We start from the raw sequence: 17,995 nt of genomic DNA, 5'->3' as shown, positions 1-17,995 counted from the left end.
ATTTGCAATCTACGGCGACATCAAGAAAGCCATCGGCCGGAAGGCGGTGTAGAGATCGCCAAATAAGTGTCTCTAGCTCTAATAGAGGAGTGGCAGATGCGTTTGTGACAATACCAAACTAGTCTCTTCGTCGGGATATGGACAAGGGTAACCCTGCCGGTCGTCACCTTCTGATTGCATAGAGTTCAAAACGTAATCTTGAATGCGAGCTGAAATATACAAAACACCTATAGATCCTGTCACAATGAAACGCCATCGCCATGCCTTTTGAGACTTTTAACCACCCTCTTATCACCCTCTACTGTAACATTCCCTCTAGACTCTCGCCAAGAATGCCTTCGATCTGGCGAATCCAGGCAGTCGTTTCTCTTTCAACATCCTCGTCGTCATCCTCTTGCAGCTCGCTGATGAATGGTAGCATCTCGGGCAGGAGAGCGAGCCAGTCTTCACCGAGCTTTTCGGTCAATGATTGTTCACACTTGACGGCTGCCAACCTGGTCAATTCGTTATCGTCTCTCATGAGCTTGAGGATAGCCGAGTTGAGTGTCTTGTGATGCTCCGGAGATGCTGCGGCGCCTGCCAGCCCCGTAACGGCAGATATGATATCGAGCGAGTCTCTGACCTCAGGCTCATTAGCGAAGGTCACTTGATCCAACAGAGGCTGCATGATGGCCTCGAAATGCGCTGGAGCTTGCCAGAAGTCGTCTTGATCGTTGCTGAAACTTGCACCGAGTGTCTGGAGCAAAACCTTCAACAGAAGCTGCTCGTTCTCTCCCACCGGCTTTACACTCTGGAGAATAGAAGCAGCCTGCTCAAGCAGATAACCGGAGTAACCTGTCACGATAGACTAAACATTGCGTTAGCACTGGCAAATCAAGGATTTGCAAAAGACACTCACCTTTAGTGTTCCAAAGAATTTGCCCAAGAACCCATACACACTAATAAGACGAAGAATACGGCCAGATTGATCCTTCTTGGGCAAGCCCTCGCCTGCCCAAGACACGAGGCGAGTGAAGAAAGGTCTGAAGACTGTATCATTCAATCTCATGATAGCGTCCAAAGACAAGCTGTCCCTTTGTGCTTCCATTGCGGCAAGCTGCTCACTGTCAGGCGATGCAGGTTGTTGTGAGAGCAGACGACGAAGATCAAATGACTTGTTGAGTATTGCGAACAAAACCGAGGCATTCTTGATCAATGCCGATTTAGGGTGTGTCTTGATGACTGTGTGGACGGTAATAAGAACCTCCTGGCAAGCCTGGTAACCAAGGACGACAGCGTTGTCGAAGGTGCGCTCTAATGCTGTCAAAATGGTTCTGGCATCGAGTTGCTTAGAAAGCAGACTAGTGAACTGTACACGGCTGTCTGACTTTCTGATCTCCTCGGCTCCGCTGCAGGCAGATTGCTGTGTAAGCAACAAAGCTTTGTCCAGAGTTTCGGCGGAGAACATCCAGGAAATGTACTCAATTACGTTTGTCAAGAACGAGTAGACGGCGTTGTGCAAGCGAGCATTGCTGGAATCAACCTTGGTGGCATACTCGAAGTAATCATACGAGGTGCTGAGAATCTGAGGCAGAATGTCCACAAGGTCGTCCCTTAGGACTTCGACCATAGTGGCAAGGCAAAGCAGGGAGATGATGCGAAGTTCATCATTGTTGCTGCCAAATGCGTGCTCAGAGGCCACCACGCGAGCGGCAGACATGATCCTGTCGGTGTCCTTCTTGCCGAACTTCTCTGAGATAACATCGATACATGAGATAGCACTGTGCACCAGCTCCATATGGCCCTTCTGGCTGATGACTCTTGTCACACTTGGCAAGACAGAGAGCATTGCGCTCGCCGCCGAGGTATCTGCGAGCTTAGCTTCGCGACCACGCTGCTCAAGTGAGCGCAGGACCATAAGTCGAAGACCTTGTTCGGGTCGTTGCAAGAGTTCCTCGGCCGTGCGGATGAAATAAGGTGTCGGCAGAAGGCTCAGGGCTGCTGTCAATACTTCGTTCGAGGCAGACTGTAGCTCTGACTTGTCTTGAATGAAGCTCGAAGAAGAGAACTGCATGATCTTCTGGAGAATGTCAGCAGCGGCCGATTGGAGACCACCATGAGCGCTGCTATCCTTGTCGAGAGCCTTGAGAATCTGAACATGGAGAGAACGCTGCTGTAGGAGTAGTCCAAGAGAACGCAAAAGGTGTGCCACAGATTGCTCAACCTGGTCCGACGTCTTATCGTTGAATCCAAAAATTGCTTCGGATACGTTAGACTTGGGCTGAAGAGCATTGGTGACTAAATCAATATATTGGGATGCAGCAATGAGTTGAACTTCAGGAGAGAAGGAACCCATAAGCTCTGCGGAGAAGGTCGGAACACGTTTGTCCGTTGGGTACTTGTCGAAGAGCATGGCGGTGATGGCAGGTAAGAAGTCCTGAGGACCAAGAGCATTAACAAGATGGCTGAACAGACGCAGACGGCGGTGGAGGGGAATGTGCTCAAACGCAGCAGTAAAGCTGAGCAAGAGCTCAGCGGCACCTGTTACAAGGTCCTGATTCTTCTTGCGAAGGGAGGCGACAAGAGGAGGAACTACTCGAGAGACAGTCTGATCAATCACATGAGCCGAGTAGTCGTCGCTTTGTCGGAGCAGAGTGTTACTCATGAATGTGAAAATCGGCATCACACTGTGCAACACCAAGTCAGGAGCCCAGCTTGCTAGACTTGAGATGAGGAGCAGAGCAGCGTTGTGGATCTGAGCATTAGTACTAGTCCTAACACACTCGACGATGAGGTCTGCCCTCAAAACGGAACGGTCGACCTTAAGATTGGGGTTCTGCTTGAGCGAGTCGACGATTGAAAACAGGCAACCAATTACCAACTGCTGCAGATAGACCAGATTCGAGCCGAGTTGAGTCCTGTAATGCTGAAGCTCGCTCAGTACGTGGAAGAGACTCTTGAGCAGTTCTGGGTGTCTTTCAGGGTGAGATCCTTCGATCAGCTCAAGCACGAGAGTCAGCCTACGAATAACACTGTGCAAGTCCGAGACATTGATGCTTTGAGACTTTGCCAATTCGGATCTGCTTGTTCTCCTGCGCTTGGTGGCCGGAGGCTTGTCTTCCATCTGAGCAATGCTGGGAACAGATTCTAACATCGATGACAAGACCTCAGTGGACATGGGAACCTGACGAAGGAGGTCGGTAGCATCCGATTGTCTGGCTTCAGACAGGTCGTCAGGCTTGTCGTCGAGTGCAAGATCGAGAAGGAAGGTGGAAGCAGAACTCTGCGCGATTGGCTTCATGGATGACCACAAAGCTCTGAATCGCTGAATCGCCAGTGTTGACAGGTTTGCACTTTGACCGAGTTCTCCGTTTGCAAGAGTTCTCAGGCAAGTCAGCTCCTCAGAAGTTCGACTGGTCAAGCAATCGATATAAGCCTTGTCAATGCTCGCTACATCTGTATGAGCAGAAATGCATAGAGTGGACCGAGTCTGCAAGTCAGACTGAACCCAAGCCTGGAGGGAGGGAATGAGTGTCTGCACTCTGCCAGAAGAAGCAGCCTTGCCAACAGGACTCAAGAAGGACAGGAGCTGGGCCTTGACGGTGATCAAGGAAACCGAAGCAGCGTGCTCGCAAAGCCAAGAAGCGAAAGAGATTCTCAAGGCCGACTTCAATTCAACAGACGTGCTAGATGGATGACCAGGCTGAGTTTGAGTCGGACCATTGAGGCTGCTGACAAGTACTCGCGCGATCTGGCTGGGGTCAAGAACGCACTCCTCCAGGTTAGGTACAATTGCATCGGACAGAACCTTGTAAGCATTGGGCCCAGTCAAAGACGACTTCTTGGAGGCTGCTCCGTAGATGCTTTGAGCGGTCCACAACTTGATGGACTCGGTCACCTTTGACTTTGATGGATCAGGATGATATAGAGCGGCGACAATAATGAGGAGGTCAGCAGCTGCCTTGCGCACAGCCTCTGATGCATCGGCCAGGGCGACCATGGCAAAGGGCATCAATGCCTGCATATCGATAGTTTCGGAGGAGTGCGAGTTGAGAAATGCAGTAGCGGAGCGAAGGGCAGAGACACGTGCAACAATGGGATAGACTCCGGTCCAGAGTCTTGCCAAGAACGACAAGTATGTTGGCGAAGATAATGCAGCTGCACCATTAAGGGCTGGCTTGCTGAGAAGAAGGTCCAAATCCTTGTTCTGCTGGAGCAGGATCAAGAATGTACGGGCAAAGGCATCGAAAGGAGAAACATCAGCGTTTGCAACGAAAGAATAATCCTTAGGCAAAGTCTCGGGCAAGGCAGAGAATGCCTGTTCTAGCTGGTCAGCCTGAGTAGCAACGAAGCCATCCGTCATTTCGGTATCAGCATCGGCCGAAGGAAGAGCCAAGGTTTGGCTCGGGGCAAGGGCGATCTGTAATTGAACCTCAATGGACTCAAGGCTTAAGTCAAGGCGAGCAGCTTCTGCTTGCACCAGTGGCAAGGTAGACGGCGATTGACACAGGGCAGAGAAGATGCGAGCAAGATGCTCTTGAGAAGCGGCGGACTCTGACAAGACTTGCAGTTCGGAAACTGCAGAGAACAAGACTCGAACGATGGCAGCTTTCTGCGGCAGAGTGAGGATGTGCGAAGTAACGGCGTTCTCGATCAAATCGAAGGCCACAGCAGCCGGAGCTTCATCGAGCGAAGTAACTGCAAGGCCAGTGAGAAGTCTTCCAGTGTGTTGTCGTGTCTGAAGGTCCAAGATACGCTCTTGCAGGCCGGAGAGGTTGAGAAGGGCTTTTGTGACGGAACGCGTCAGTTTCAGGGATTGACGTTCTTCGGCAATGATTGCTAGGGAAGCTATGCCCTGTTCTAGGGTCTGTGGGGTCCAGCTACGAGAAACGGCGTCCATGAGGCTGTCCAACACTCTGTCATCGAGCTGCGTCTTGGAGACAAGGATGCAAATGATCATGCACGAGCCCAGGTAGAGCTCAGGCACATTCTTGATGCGCAGTGTCTGCTGAAGCACGGGGACGACGCGCAACAACAGGTCCTCCTGGCGTTGGCTGCGGACATCAGCACGACCCGACATGGCGGCGTCGAGCATGCCGTTGATGGTGGGAGTCATGATGCCGGCCCAGAATTGCAAGAGCATGGTAGAATGATGGGCCAGGTTAGAGGCACGGATGACATAAGTGTTGAAGGCTGTGAAGAACGAAGGGTTGTTTATAGCGGCGTAGATCAGAGCTTGACTGGGCGGGCTCGAGAGGCTAGGGATGTATGGTTGCAAGAACTTCAAAGTCGGAGGCAGAGTCTTGGGCAGGATGGACAGCATGGTCGGGAAGAGCGGGTTCGCGTGGTAGGGCAGGAAGGTCAACACGAGAGATTCGGTGTTGTATTCGTGCACACTGTGGCCATGTTAGCATGCACCGAGGCTGCACGGGGACCCACGGGCGACACATACCGGAAACGACGGACGAGCCACTCTACCGCCTTGAGACCCGGTCGCAGCAGTAGTCTGGAGCCAACAAGACCCAAGAAGCTCTCGATGATCTGGTCCAAATCCTCATTCTCCTTCTTGGTCAGGTTGATGCGCTCCTCGGACTTTGACTGCTCGCTGAACAGGTTGGCGGCAAAGGGCGCAAAGCGGGCGTCCAGCATGCATAGTTCCTGGAAGGCCTCGGCGCATATCTGATAGATGGTTTCGAACGTCTGGTTGGCGGCGACTCGTGGGTCGAACAGCAGTGACTTGCTGTGCTGTGCCCGCTGCGCCTTGAGATCGAGTTGGTCGGTCGACTTTTTAGCGATTTGCGCCAACTGCTGTTGCAAAGCTGTGGCCATGGTGCCGTTCGGTGTCGCCTTGTGGCCCAACTGTCTCAGACCGAACACTTGCACTGTTGAAAACAATCGGCTTGACTGAAGGTAGCGGCGACAAAGTTGATTTCTTGCAATGCGCCTTCCATCACTCTGCTAACGCCCACAAAAAGTTCCAGCTTCTGCCAAAAACTCGCTGCTCTTGGCATGTAGAACGGCAGGTACGCCGAAGGCGGTGAATCGCTCAGTCAGCCCTCCGCCATACGCCATCCGCCATCCGCTTGCCCTCACGCATTGCGACCACATGGTGCAGACAGCCGATAAAGAACAATCCACTTATTATCGATATTCCTAAACAGTGGCACTCCTACATGTCGCAACCGTCTAGAGATGTCCCAAAGTTCTCGAGTTTTCGCGCGAAAACGCTTCCTGTCCAAGAACAACCGTCAATACCTACAACTCTCAAGCGACAACGCAGTTCGGAGAGCCCCCATCACTCCGTGAAGCGTCATAAGACTCCTCGTGTTTCAAACAGTCCACCTCACGATCATGGACCATCTCGAATCAAATCGGCAACATCGGAGCCGCATTCCCGTAATGGACACCATCAACGGCGGCACTCTCGCGTTCCTTCTGCTACCAAACAACCACTTCTAGTCCGCCATGATAAGGATTCTGATCTCTTTATATTTGATGGGAAGGGCGACCGCCAGAACGTTGCTTACCAAAGCTTGCATAAGTATAGCATACCACCTTATCAGCGGGTGGGTTACGGAAATATATTGGGCCTGGATCTTAGGTTCAAAATCGACCGAGCTGAAAGTACCATCGACAAGGTTTTCATCATTGACAAGTCTGCCGCGTCGAAGCAAGTTCCTCAACGACTCCTGCTCAAGCGTTCAAAAAACCAAGAACTTCCCGCTTTGCTTGCTCATGACAAAAATGAGCTAGATCTGGCCCAAGACTTTGTTGTGTTTTCACCTTCTACTGACATCGACGCTGATCCGGTGTCTTCTCCCAATGATCCTGGTTCGTTCAGGGATCTAGTGTATCCGGAATCACATGCGCCTCAAGTGCAGAAATCCTCAGACTTGGTTCCGACTGCTGATCTCCAAGCTCGTCAGCGTAACATTCAGCTCATCAGAGCGACAAAAATCAATCCCTCCGACCTTCAGGCCTGGCTTGACCTGGCAAGTCATCAGGAACACCTCGTCAGTCCTGCTTTCGATGCTTCGTCTATGATCAACAGCGAGAGGAAGACCTTGGCAGATCTGCGCATCGCTGTGTACGAAAAGGCACTAAAGCAGTTTCCTGAAAATGAAGCCCCCTTGCGTGAGGAGCTGCTCCTCAGATTGTTAAGTGAAGCTTCTATCACTTTGGAAGCGCAGAAATACAAGCAAAAGCTACAGGATACCCTTCAACAGCATCTGACGAGCTTTCCGATCTGGACCCTCTACTTGAACGCTTGCCAGGCGAATCCAGTCGAGTTCCGCTTCGAGGATGTCAAGGCTTTCTTCATTCGCAGCCTCCGCACACTCGGTTCCAATAATAATGCTAATCATAACCTTGAGGCACAGCACATGATACTCTACCTGACTTTGCGTTATACCTTCTTCCTACGAGACACGGGTTACGTTGAACTGTCCATAGCCACATGGCAAGCTCTTTGCGAATATCACTTATTCAGACCCGAGCACCTTGCTCATCTTGGAAGAGATTTCATCCTTGCCGATTTCGAAAAGTTCTGGGAGAGCGAAAGACCACGGTTTGGTGAAGAAGGTGCACGAGGGTGGTGCATACATGATCAAGATGACGGTATTGATCCAGAACTTCGAAGCATCTTGCCAGATGGTAAGTTAGCTTCGAGTCTACCTTTCAAGTCCTTCTCCACTCTCGAAAATACGATGAATGAACTGCTGCGATTTCCTGGAAGAACAATGGATCAACCTGGCAACGAAGATCCATTCCATGTCGTTTTCTTTTCCGACCTTCAAGAAGTACTGGCGGCGACGACAAGTGCTTTGAGCCGCGATGGTTTTCTTGACGCCTTGTTTTGTTATCTAGGTCTCCCTGAGATGAACGATACATCCATCACTCAACGTCTTCCTGCATCACGGCGCAGGTGGCGAAATGATGTCTTCCTTGATCATGGACTATTGCACTCTGACCTCGCGATCAGCGATCACAGCAATCTAGACGAAAACCTCATGCCGTGCTACCAAACATCAACTGATTTGTTGTTTTCACGTGCATTTCAAGGTCTTTCCAGGTCAAGCACACCATCAGATGGGAGTTCTCATGACCAACAAACCAAGCCGGACGTGGCTCGGTTTGCACAAAGAATACTATCAAGTCTAGTACAGCTGTACCCATCCGACGACGGCTTGGCCGAGTATTATCTGGCGTTCCAGCTTTCTTGTTTCCCTAGCGAGGCATCCCGGGTTGCTAAGAAAATCTTGAAGCAACGACCGTCAAGTCTCCGACTGTACAATGCGTGTGCTACAATCGAAGCAAAGTTGGGAAAGACTGACAAAGCGATTCAAATCTGGACCGGCGCAATCAAGATGAAGGCTAGCTTTTCAGCTGCAGCACAGCAGGAATTCGTGTTGCTCTGGCGAGGATTGATCTGGTGTGATCTCGAGACCAACAACGCAGAAACGGCTGTATCTCATCTCGCCTCTTTCGGATGCGGTGACGCCTCGATTGACAGTGAGTCTACGTCAATGTCAACTGTGACATTATTGAGATTACGCAAGGCCTTCAAGGACGGGTTCGAACACGCAAGTAGTCAATCTCAACCCCATCTAGCTGCTCTAAATGCAGAAATGCTAGCGCTCGTGGCATATCTGACCGAATCCGATGGACTATGTGCATCTATCAACACGATACAAACGCAATATCACGCATCGACACAAAGGTCCTCGGAAAACCATATTCTTCTTGAACTGCTGCATCAGATCAAAGCGAGCATCCTTTCTTATCACGTCCGGCAGAAAAGAGCATACCGGCCTGCATTCCTACGATGTGAGCTAGAGGCAAGCATCAAGCTTTTCCCAACCAATACCATTTTCCTCGAGATGTATCGAGACAATGAAGTGCGCTTCCGGCTTGATGACAGAGTAAGATCAATACTCAAGACCCAAGTCTTGACCAATAGCCAGTCGCCTCTTGTAGGATGGACATTCGCAATCAGCCAAGAATTGCTTCGATATACGAACCAGTCTTCCGGAGCTACGGCAGAATCCGTGAGATCGACATTCAATCGTGCATTGTTGGCCGCTGGTAGTCCGGTTCGGTTCTCTCAGCTACTTTGGATGAAGTGGTTCCAGTTCGAGAAACAGGCGGCCTTGAAGGAAGCAGTAGTGACATCAACATTTGCAAAGCGCAAGAACGCGGTTGAACAGCAGCCTTTGAGGAAGCTAAAACAGGTTTTCCTCTCTGGTCTACATACTCTTCCTTGGTCGAAGGATTGGGTACTAATAGGGTTGGATACTTTTGACAGAAACGATAAACTAAGCTGGGAGGAACGAGATCTGAGGCGACTATACAACGTTCTCGCTGAAAGAGAGCTGCGAATAAGGGTAGAAGGGCTCGAGGCCATCTTGGTAGAAAACGAATAAGAAATTTATTATGCTCGCTGACATTGACAGCCTCTCGTAAGCTAGCCTCAGGCCAATATTGGATAGTGCTGTATCACATAATCATTTGCGAGAGGCTTGGCGGCAGCGTCTTGCGAGGAGTAACTCCGATATCATACTCGATAGTATTGTAGAGTTGGATGGACAGAAGAATGCGCATCGCTGTGGTGGGAGAGTTGATGAGACAGATTCCGATACACGTAAAGGTTGTGAGAAACCAATGAAGGTGCTTGGTCGGCAAGCTGTATACGCGCGTCCGACAGCATTCCGATGTTCTTGGCGGCGAAGCAACGGTGATGCAGTCGAAAAGAGCAGTTTCATAAAATCGATCATGGTCATCTGCCGAGTTCCCAGAAATTGTCACCGAGATGGATCACCAATGCAAGAAATAAGTCCGAAAAGCCTTGCCTTTTCGCAAGTCAACAAGCAAGTGCTGCCTCCCTATATGCTAAAGTATATGACTTCAACTTAACTCTCAAGCCGCCGGCGATGCGCATCGTTCTAGCCATCAAAATGCACAATAATATTGAGTAAGAGGACGTCGTCCACAGAGAGCGGCTATCTAACGCCCTCTCCTTGGGCCTAGCTCTACTTTCGAAAATCATCGTGCATTTTAACAGCAGTAACAAACTTTAGCACACGGCTTTGGGGGAGGCCCAGGTGATCAGGTCTAAGAAACGCCCACAACAAATAGACGCCTGACAGCTTTTCGCCATGCGCATGAACGCAGAGTGCCCGCAACAGCGACTCGATTGGCTTCTGAGATGAGGACGTGTCAGTCAGGGTATCGGGAACCTTGCTATTTCTGATGTCGAATGTGTCACGGACTGTTTCAAGGACATAGCCCCCTCTGTGCTCGTTGGTCGTCGTGCAGACTTCGCCTCTCTCCCGGCGGAAATTGTCCACGGGGTTGCGTCATGCATGCACGACCTCCATCAGTGTAACAAAGTGCCAAAAGCACGCTGGAACTCGGCAATTCGTGTTATCCCTTCTTCGTCCTCTCTACATTACAACCCATCCGAAGCATCTAGTTGTTTCGGTCCCTTCGTGATACTCATCCAAGGTTGCCTTCGTGTATATACATACCCCGGAATTTCGGCAACCACCATAATGGGCATGAGACTACAGAAGACGGCATCGTCCTTCTTCCAATCTCGAAGCTTCTCTGGGCACTCTGCTCGCAGTGCTCAGAGCTCACCCACAGCTTCTCCTACTGTCGAGAAGACTGGGTTCCTGCCTACGCCAGAGCCGGAGGCCGAGTATAGACGTCCTCTGTCGCCTAACACTCGATCCAGACCGTCATCCCGTCTTCGGAACGGAAGTCCCCCTTCATCTACGTCTGCCAGAGTCTCCAGCACGTCTACCACAAGCACGTTAGACCCATCTACCACCGAGAGGGATGATAAAAAGAGCCAGCGAAAGTCGTGGTTTGGGCGAAGTCAAAGTACCGAACGAGTAGACCAGAAACCTACAGCATGGATCCTTGGCCACCCAGAATTGCACTCTTACGACATAGCTGGTCTTACTCGCTCGGAGCATTTACCGGAGTACGTATGAAACGATAGAAACGTTTTGAGAGGATGACCACCTTGTGTGATCTTGATCTCTTGGGCTGCGCAACGACCACACATAACTTCGATCGTATCCTAAAGTATTACTCGGACCACTGAACGTCTCTGTTGTACCCATGTCCTCTCTTGAGGCATTCTACACTTGGATGGATACATTCAGCGCTTCGTGTAACTCTTTACTGCGATGGGGGGTAGATGCTGGTGTCCACGTCGGCTTTGTGATCGCTTAACATCCGAGAAACATGCTAATTTGGCACTGAATGTTTAGACTATGGGACGATTCTGCAGATTGTCAAGTCTATCTGTTTCCAAGAACCTCTGGCAAAGGCCCCTCGTTCCGCATACAGTCGGCGCTGTTAGATTCGTCTAAGCTGCTGTCCGAGATGGTTCTGCCACTCGAAACAGGTTCGTGAACAGCGTAATGCCCGATTGACTAGGCCCCTAGCGCCTCTGTACGAGCAGACACTGATTGTAGCTCTTTCAGTAGTAGCCAACCTGAGGCTAGATGATCCTAGCACACCTCCGACAACGCCTAAGAGTGGATCTACAAATTATCTGCTTTTCATGCCAATTGCGCTGAAGTCTGATTCGGTATTATTACCAACATCTAACTCTCAAGGCCTTTCAGAAGATGAGGAGACACTTGTTGCGATCCGTAACCTTTTCGCCTTCCTTACTGGTCAGTCCCTGGTCGCTACTCGAAGCAATCCGACCGTTTTCTCCGTCTTCATGAGACTTGCAGAAACTATTAGAGAATTTGGGTTCTCGAATTTTGACGGCTCTACGTTCGGCGACATTGTAACGTCCAGTTTTGACAGCTACGTGGACGAGCTTGGCCTGGCAGACCTTGGGTCAAGTCGCGAGAAGACCATTGAAGGGATTGTCCTGGGAGAGCGCATGAAGAGTATCAAGCTATACAACGAAGCTTTTACACACGCTGTTGGAAAGTATGACGAGCTATTGAGGTTGCAAGATCCAAAGCTCAGACTTATCAGCCCCATCTCGTCAAACAGACTCGGCCGCGCCGCAATGGATCTGGATAAGCGAACGGCGAGTGTTCGTCAGACTTTGGAGAACTTCGATTTCCCTGCGCTATTCAGCGGGACTTTGAACAGCAAGACTGCCGATGAGCGCAAGGAAGTCGATTTCAATGGCTTGCGAGATTCGTTCTTTGCCACCCGGAAGTTTGTTATGTCGTTTTACAAAACTCGCTATGGTTCATGGCCGCCGAAGGCGTCGAAGAGAAACGAGCTCGAAACCAATGGCCTCAATCGTATCGTTTGTCAAGATTTGTACCGCGATCTATGCGCAATGTACGATCTGCTGGCAGACCGTTCGAGCCTAACGAATCGTACCGCAGACGGCATCTTGATCGACGACAGAGACACAGCTGCACCACACGTTCGTGCGCTCCGGGCAGTGCTTAGCGAGTACGATCGTTCATCACCACCAGGTACGTATTGGAAGTACAGCCTCCCCGTGTGCTTAAGTTTGAAACTGTCGCTGCTGTAGAAATGCACGATGGTTTTCAGGAGTGGAGCTAGGTCCAAAGAGAAGACCTCCAAGTATCGCTCTCTGTGGACGACGTGATATTGCTCAATATCATCGTGCATTTTGATGCGTCGATCAATGCGCATCGCTGCGGCTTGAGAGTCAATGTGACAAATGTTAGCACATGGGGAGGAGATAGTGCAAGACAACAGACACGTGGTGTCAGAAGGCTTTATGGTCTCATACCAATCTGCACGCAATCATAACACTGACCACTTTCGTCTAGTGAAACCACCGATCCCATTTGATCTTCCGATATTTCCATCCCTGAGACAGACTCGCTCAGGTACCGGATGGGGAGACGCGAAGAAAGAGGCAAAGGCGATGTCGAAAAAGCTCAAGGACGATGACATTGCAGAGATCATGACAGCTTCACACAACACCGACGTACCTCCTTCTCCGTTTCTGAACTCCTTCAGAGAGGTCGAGCGAAAGACGGCACGACACTGCACCATTAAGCAGTTGACAGAAATCCGCATGGGTCAATGGCTTTTCATGTACGCTGTACTGCAAGCTTTGCCAATGGTTTGTGTCGACGGCCCACAGCTCCACCATACCAAAGATGTCGAGTATTTCCTATGCGAATCCCCCAAGTTCGGTGTTCCATGGGCCCGAGAAGATGCGCTTAGAAACATCAGTTCTACTGGGGCAGCCAAGACAGGAGGTATTGCTCACCTTCCTGCTGATGTCTTCCATCATGGCGTCGAAGGTATCTACTTTCGGAGCCATTGCTGGGAGGTAGCGGAGAAATGGAGTACTAGAAATCCAGCACTATCTTCGGCACTTCGTTCGCAACATCAACTCGAAGTAGTGTTAGATTCTCCATCCGTCGTCAGAGCCCAGCTACCAGCCAACAGAAGCGCAAGTCCTGCCATCAAGGTCCAAAGTCGAAAGACTGTAGGCCTTGGCTTGGAGCTCTCATCCCCTGGACCGGCTACTGGTGGCAAGCCTCATACGACAAGACCAGTCAGCGTATATGATCCGAACTTGACGTTTGATTCGATCTTGGGTAGCGCGATGGATGGTGTCGACAAACAGAAAAGTTAGGCGATTTTACCGAGAGTTTTGGCCGCCAGCGTGTGTCAGAGGAACGGGCGAAATTTTACACGAACCTGTGACAGTTCGGCCCATGAAATCCGATTCCAGTCTGTTAGCTCTAGCTATTTGTATCACACGCATAAGCAGACTGAACACCAAGTTACGAAGTCTCGTTTTGGGTGAACTGAGAAACCTAATCATGCGCATCAGGGTTGCCACAAACCACAGGCACTAAATGCTCTACCAAATCACCAAGAGCATAGAAACGTGGTAGTTTTGAGATCTGTATTGAGAGGGCGAGCGAGCTAGCCACACAGGCATATCAGAGTCATCAGAACCTCGGTGTCTTTTGAAAGCTACCTAGTCGTAGTGACCATAGGTACGTGAGATTCTGGGATCTCACGCGCTTGGTATTCCAATGACGGGGTTTCTCATGCCTGGTGCTGAAAATTGCACCGGTGCTGAGTATTTGCAAAGAATCTGGCGTGTGATTATTGTTTCAAACAACGCCATACTTACAATACGGATTCTTGTGTCAAGATGATAAACGCTATACCTGCAACTTCTCCAGTCGCCCACGTGCTCTCGTTGGACGCGACTTGAATTCACAAATCACTGTGCAGTTCTACAGCCATAAGCGTGACAGACTTTGGCACAAGGGGAGGAAGCATACGTAATGGTTGTGCGGCTGGTACGGGGTGACCTACTATCAGAGCAACAATTAAGGTTGAGTCTGACAGTTAGCACGAGCCTCCGCCCCATCTACACTATATTGGAGTTCACGCGTGCATTGAGGTGGCAGCCGAACGCGTATTCTTCTCGAGAGTCCGTGTCTTAGTTTTGGCACCGACAAGTGGAGTGCATGAGTCGACTTGGTCTCTCATCAAAGAAAAGCTGCAAGGTTGTTGATCAAGCACGTGCGTGACATGAGGCCTGGTTGCGCAACTTCTCTTTTATGTGTCTTGTGCTGGCATATAACTCGGCCATCGCTGCGGGTTCAGACGTGTCATATTTGAAAGAGAGCCGCCCATCCCAGCATGGCGGCAATGGTTTTATTGATCACGCATTGCATCAACACGGCATTGCCGACACGAAGAAACTTAGAGCGAGGCCTGCAGTCAGCAAGTTCTTGGGAGATGCTTCAGCCAGCCAAGCACTGAGGTTGGAATGGAGATAATGCGGACGAGCACAAAGTTTGTCGGGGTACGTGCGTAAGTTGCGGCATCGCGCACATGCCAGCTGCGCGCTCGCACGCATCTGCATACAAATCAGGGTTCAACGTGCATCGAGCTCGGGCTCTTTGTTTGATAGAGTCGGAGACTGCGAGGAAAAAATCGTAGTCAGGTCAGCAGATCTGCTACACGTGAGTACTAACAGCTTGTAAGTAGCTCAACCAAAACTGGATCACCGTCTTCCGAGTCAAGCGTTCAACACTCAATCTAGAGAAGAAACGGTTGAGCACATGCGCTTCAAAGACGGTCCTTCCTTTCCGAGGCTTCGAAATCCATGCAGCAAGCGAGCGCTAACATGCATGTAAACGCCGGCAAGTTGCTCGTTTTGCGACCTGCAGCTCCATCATACCATTGCCTAGCCTCTCAGACCTGTCTGACAATACTCGATCGCGAACCATAGTGTCCTGACGTCGTACCTTGTGAGCAATAGCGGACTAGTGTTGACCTGGCGAGTTCTGACTCGAATCAGAGCAAATTCACCCAGGTATCAGTTCATCAAACAACCCGCCAGAAGGGGCCCACCATTCAGCAAAGTCGAAGCGAGCTCGCTCGGGTGACGGAGACGGTCCGCCGTGGCTTTGGAATCACGAATTGATCGCCGCAGGCATGTTAGGCAGAACTTCATGTGTCGGCACGAGACGGCTGCGCTTGCGGCCGATGGCTTGATGCAGGAACAGCGGTTGGAAAGAGGCAGTATCGATTGGCGAATTCCGACTTGTTGTGATTGCAAAGCTTATGCATATAATACATCAATGTTCTCATGATGAGAACCATTGTTCAAACTGTTCTTGCCTGCTATACGCATCTGCTGTCGCTCTTCGAAAATCTCACCAGATGTATTGAATGGAATGATAACGCCGCAAAGCACTCGCCTCTGGAACACCAACGCTGGAAATCAATTGCTGAAGAGACGTTTTCCCTCCCTCTGGACTGCAACAGTGCAATAAAGCCCCTTTTCAAAATCCAGAATCGACAGTATCTTTTGAATCCTGACTTTTCAATCCAGGCATGAGCCTTCTTTTTCCCAAAACATGTTGTTTCCTCCTTTTGTCTAATATTAAATGTGTTGCTCTTCGGGGGTATCGGATCGTCATAAGTCGTGGATATAGTGGCCTTGCAATGGGCAAGTCTCATTGGGCTCGTGCTTTTTGTAAGGTGGAGGGTACTGTGCGCCGGACAACGATGTGGCGGAACTGGAAGCCATTTGAGGAGATGCTTCGAGATCATCGGTGTGGTACGGCGGGAGTTTGATCATTCTGTATTGGTTGTCTTCGTCTGCGCCATCGCGACTTCCCCAGGAGGTCTGCAAGGCAAGGTGGTCAGTAATGTCATCGCCGTTTCGCAAGAACAAGCAACATACAGCAGAAAGCGTCATCAACCCTGCAAGCTTGATGAAACCATGCACATGACCGAACAGGATCGAGATGGGCAAAAATAGCAGATCAGCGGGATAGCGAATCCAGTGGCCATATAGCTTGATCGACTTTGCAAATACGAAAATCCAAATACCGACCGCAGTCAGAACGGTCTGCTGGGTGTCTGCAGGCAGCTCCTCGGTTGCTTTGTAGCAGAGAAAAAAGAGCAGCAGATCCGTGAAAGCCCATGCTGTCAGTGTAGTTTGGAAAACTGCGTATGTTGTCCAGGGCGTTAATCTACGAATTCTCAGTTGTCAGCTCATCTCCAGAACCGCACAATTGAACAGAGCTCAGGCATACCTCCAGTAATGTCTTTCAACAAACATGCTTGTCAAGTTACTTCTCCAATTGCTGCGAACCCAGCGAAGGCACTGTTTCAGATACTTCGGGCTGTCTTCGAGAGTGGTTTGTACTTCACACGCTTTGTGATATTGCATGGTGATCTTCCAGCCATGCGTATACATCCAACGAGTGATAAAGTTGTCGTCGTCAGCATTGAGTTGGAAAGTTCTCCATGTCTCGTGTGTGAAGCCATGGGTAAAAGCATCGTCTTGCAAGATACATGTACGATACGCGACGGTCCTGCCCGAAAGACAAGGTAGCCCTCCGTCAATGTGAAGACATGCAGAGCAATCAAAGTTGCGTCTTTCTAGGTAGAGTGATCCAAGAAAACTCCAGATAGTCATCTTTTTTGGACGCATCAATCTCTGAGATGTTCCCACTCCACCCATCTCATCGTCTTCAAATGGTGCAAGGATCCATGCAAGAAGCGTTGTGGGCCAGATCACGTCGTCATCTGCGAAGACGGTGATTTTGGTCATGACATGGGGGATAGCAGCACACATCTGGCTACGCTTGTTGGCTTTCGCAACACTCAATACGCGGATCTTGCTGCTGTTCAGCGCAGCAGCGGTCCTCTCGGCTCTTTTTATGTTTGCATCGATTGTGACAATGAGAATCTCGAAAGGCTGGGTTGCCAAACATGTCTTTATCGTGCGGCAGAGGTTTTCTCCTTCACCTTCGATGGTCGGAATGATGACGGTGACATCTTTGTTGGAGTAATTAGGTCTGTCTGGGATTGGGGTCGGTTTGTATGTCCAATTGGAGATGAGGTTGACAACCAATCGAAGATAACGGAAGATGCTGGGGATGTTGGTAAGCACATTGCAATAGTGAGAGGAACGAAAACAAATGCTTACAAAAGCAAAATTGCAGACCCCGCCCAAGAAGACAATAGCATGACGGAAAACGAAAGTGGAAGCAGAGGCTCTTGTCGTTCAAGGATAGGAAAAGGAGGCTTGCAGGTCCGCCGGGGGGACGAGGTATATGAACATGGTGAGCTCGGCTGCGTTGCAGTGCAGTCTTGGTGGATTTACTGAAATTTTGGTCTAGCAAGAGTTCGCGTAGTGGGTAATAGTGGCATGGCATGATGAGATCAGAAGGTAATGAGAGGCGTCGGAGAGTCGCCGGTCTTCTCGCTGAGGCGCCTGCATCGAGCTATCACCCGCCGATACCACCCACTATCCACCTTGATTCTTCAGAGCAGCAACCGGCCAGCCCGCTTTGAAGGTGGGGAAGCATTGGACATGCGCACGCTCGTGCCCACAATAGGCTAACTTAGTCGCTCAATGGCGAATGAGGGGTCTCTCCGTCTACCGCAAGCCGCTCGGCGCAAGGCCTGATCGGCGCTCGATTGAATGTGGTAGTTTACTTATTATTGAGCACTTGTCTGGCACAGGGCAGAGGAGCGAGCCACCACAATCCTCTTG

General features: G+C 50.4%; 4 protein-coding genes across 4 annotated transcripts; 2 read left to right on the top strand and 2 right to left on the bottom strand.

Annotated features, from left to right (window-relative positions):
* Positions 1–13: 13 nt before the first annotated feature.
* M438DRAFT_306369 (uncharacterized protein) lies at positions 14–5,933 on the bottom strand. The gene is made up of 3 exons (XM_029902263.1): positions 5,432–5,933; positions 899–5,375; positions 14–847 (listed from the first exon to the last, which is right to left on the bottom strand). The coding sequence occupies exons 1-3, from the start codon at positions 5,806–5,808 to the stop codon at positions 299–301; spliced, it is 5,403 nt and encodes a 1,800-aa protein (XP_029755626.1). The 5' UTR covers positions 5,809–5,933; the 3' UTR covers positions 14–298.
* A 160-nt stretch (positions 5,934–6,093) lies between these two features.
* M438DRAFT_349751 (DUF1740-domain-containing protein) lies at positions 6,094–9,456 on the top strand. The gene has a single exon (XM_029906467.1). The coding sequence runs from the start codon at positions 6,153–6,155 to the stop codon at positions 9,399–9,401; it is 3,249 nt and encodes a 1,082-aa protein (XP_029755625.1). The 5' UTR covers positions 6,094–6,152; the 3' UTR covers positions 9,402–9,456.
* A 598-nt stretch (positions 9,457–10,054) lies between these two features.
* M438DRAFT_349749 (uncharacterized protein) lies at positions 10,055–13,733 on the top strand. The gene is made up of 4 exons (XM_029906466.1): positions 10,055–10,966; positions 11,259–11,395; positions 11,475–12,443; positions 12,768–13,733. The coding sequence occupies exons 1-4, from the start codon at positions 10,530–10,532 to the stop codon at positions 13,586–13,588; spliced, it is 2,364 nt and encodes a 787-aa protein (XP_029755624.1). The 5' UTR covers positions 10,055–10,529; the 3' UTR covers positions 13,589–13,733.
* Positions 13,734–15,901: 2,168 nt separating this feature from the next.
* On the bottom strand, positions 15,902–17,466 carry M438DRAFT_359706 (uncharacterized protein; the record flags this gene model as incomplete). The annotated part of the gene is made up of 3 exons (XM_029907359.1): positions 15,902–16,463; positions 16,527–17,369; positions 17,426–17,466. The coding sequence occupies 3 exons, from the start codon at positions 17,464–17,466 to the stop codon at positions 15,902–15,904; spliced, it is 1,446 nt and encodes a 481-aa protein (XP_029755623.1).
* Positions 17,467–17,995: the final 529 nt, after the last annotated feature.

Source organism: Aureobasidium pullulans (assembly GCF_000721785.1).
Source record: "Aureobasidium pullulans EXF-150 unplaced genomic scaffold scaffold_33, whole genome shotgun sequence".
NCBI classification, from domain to species: Eukaryota; Fungi; Ascomycota; class Dothideomycetes; order Dothideales; family Saccotheciaceae; genus Aureobasidium; species Aureobasidium pullulans.
The sequence above is the reverse complement of the archived record's forward strand: the minus strand, read 5'-3'. Positions and strand labels throughout refer to the sequence as shown.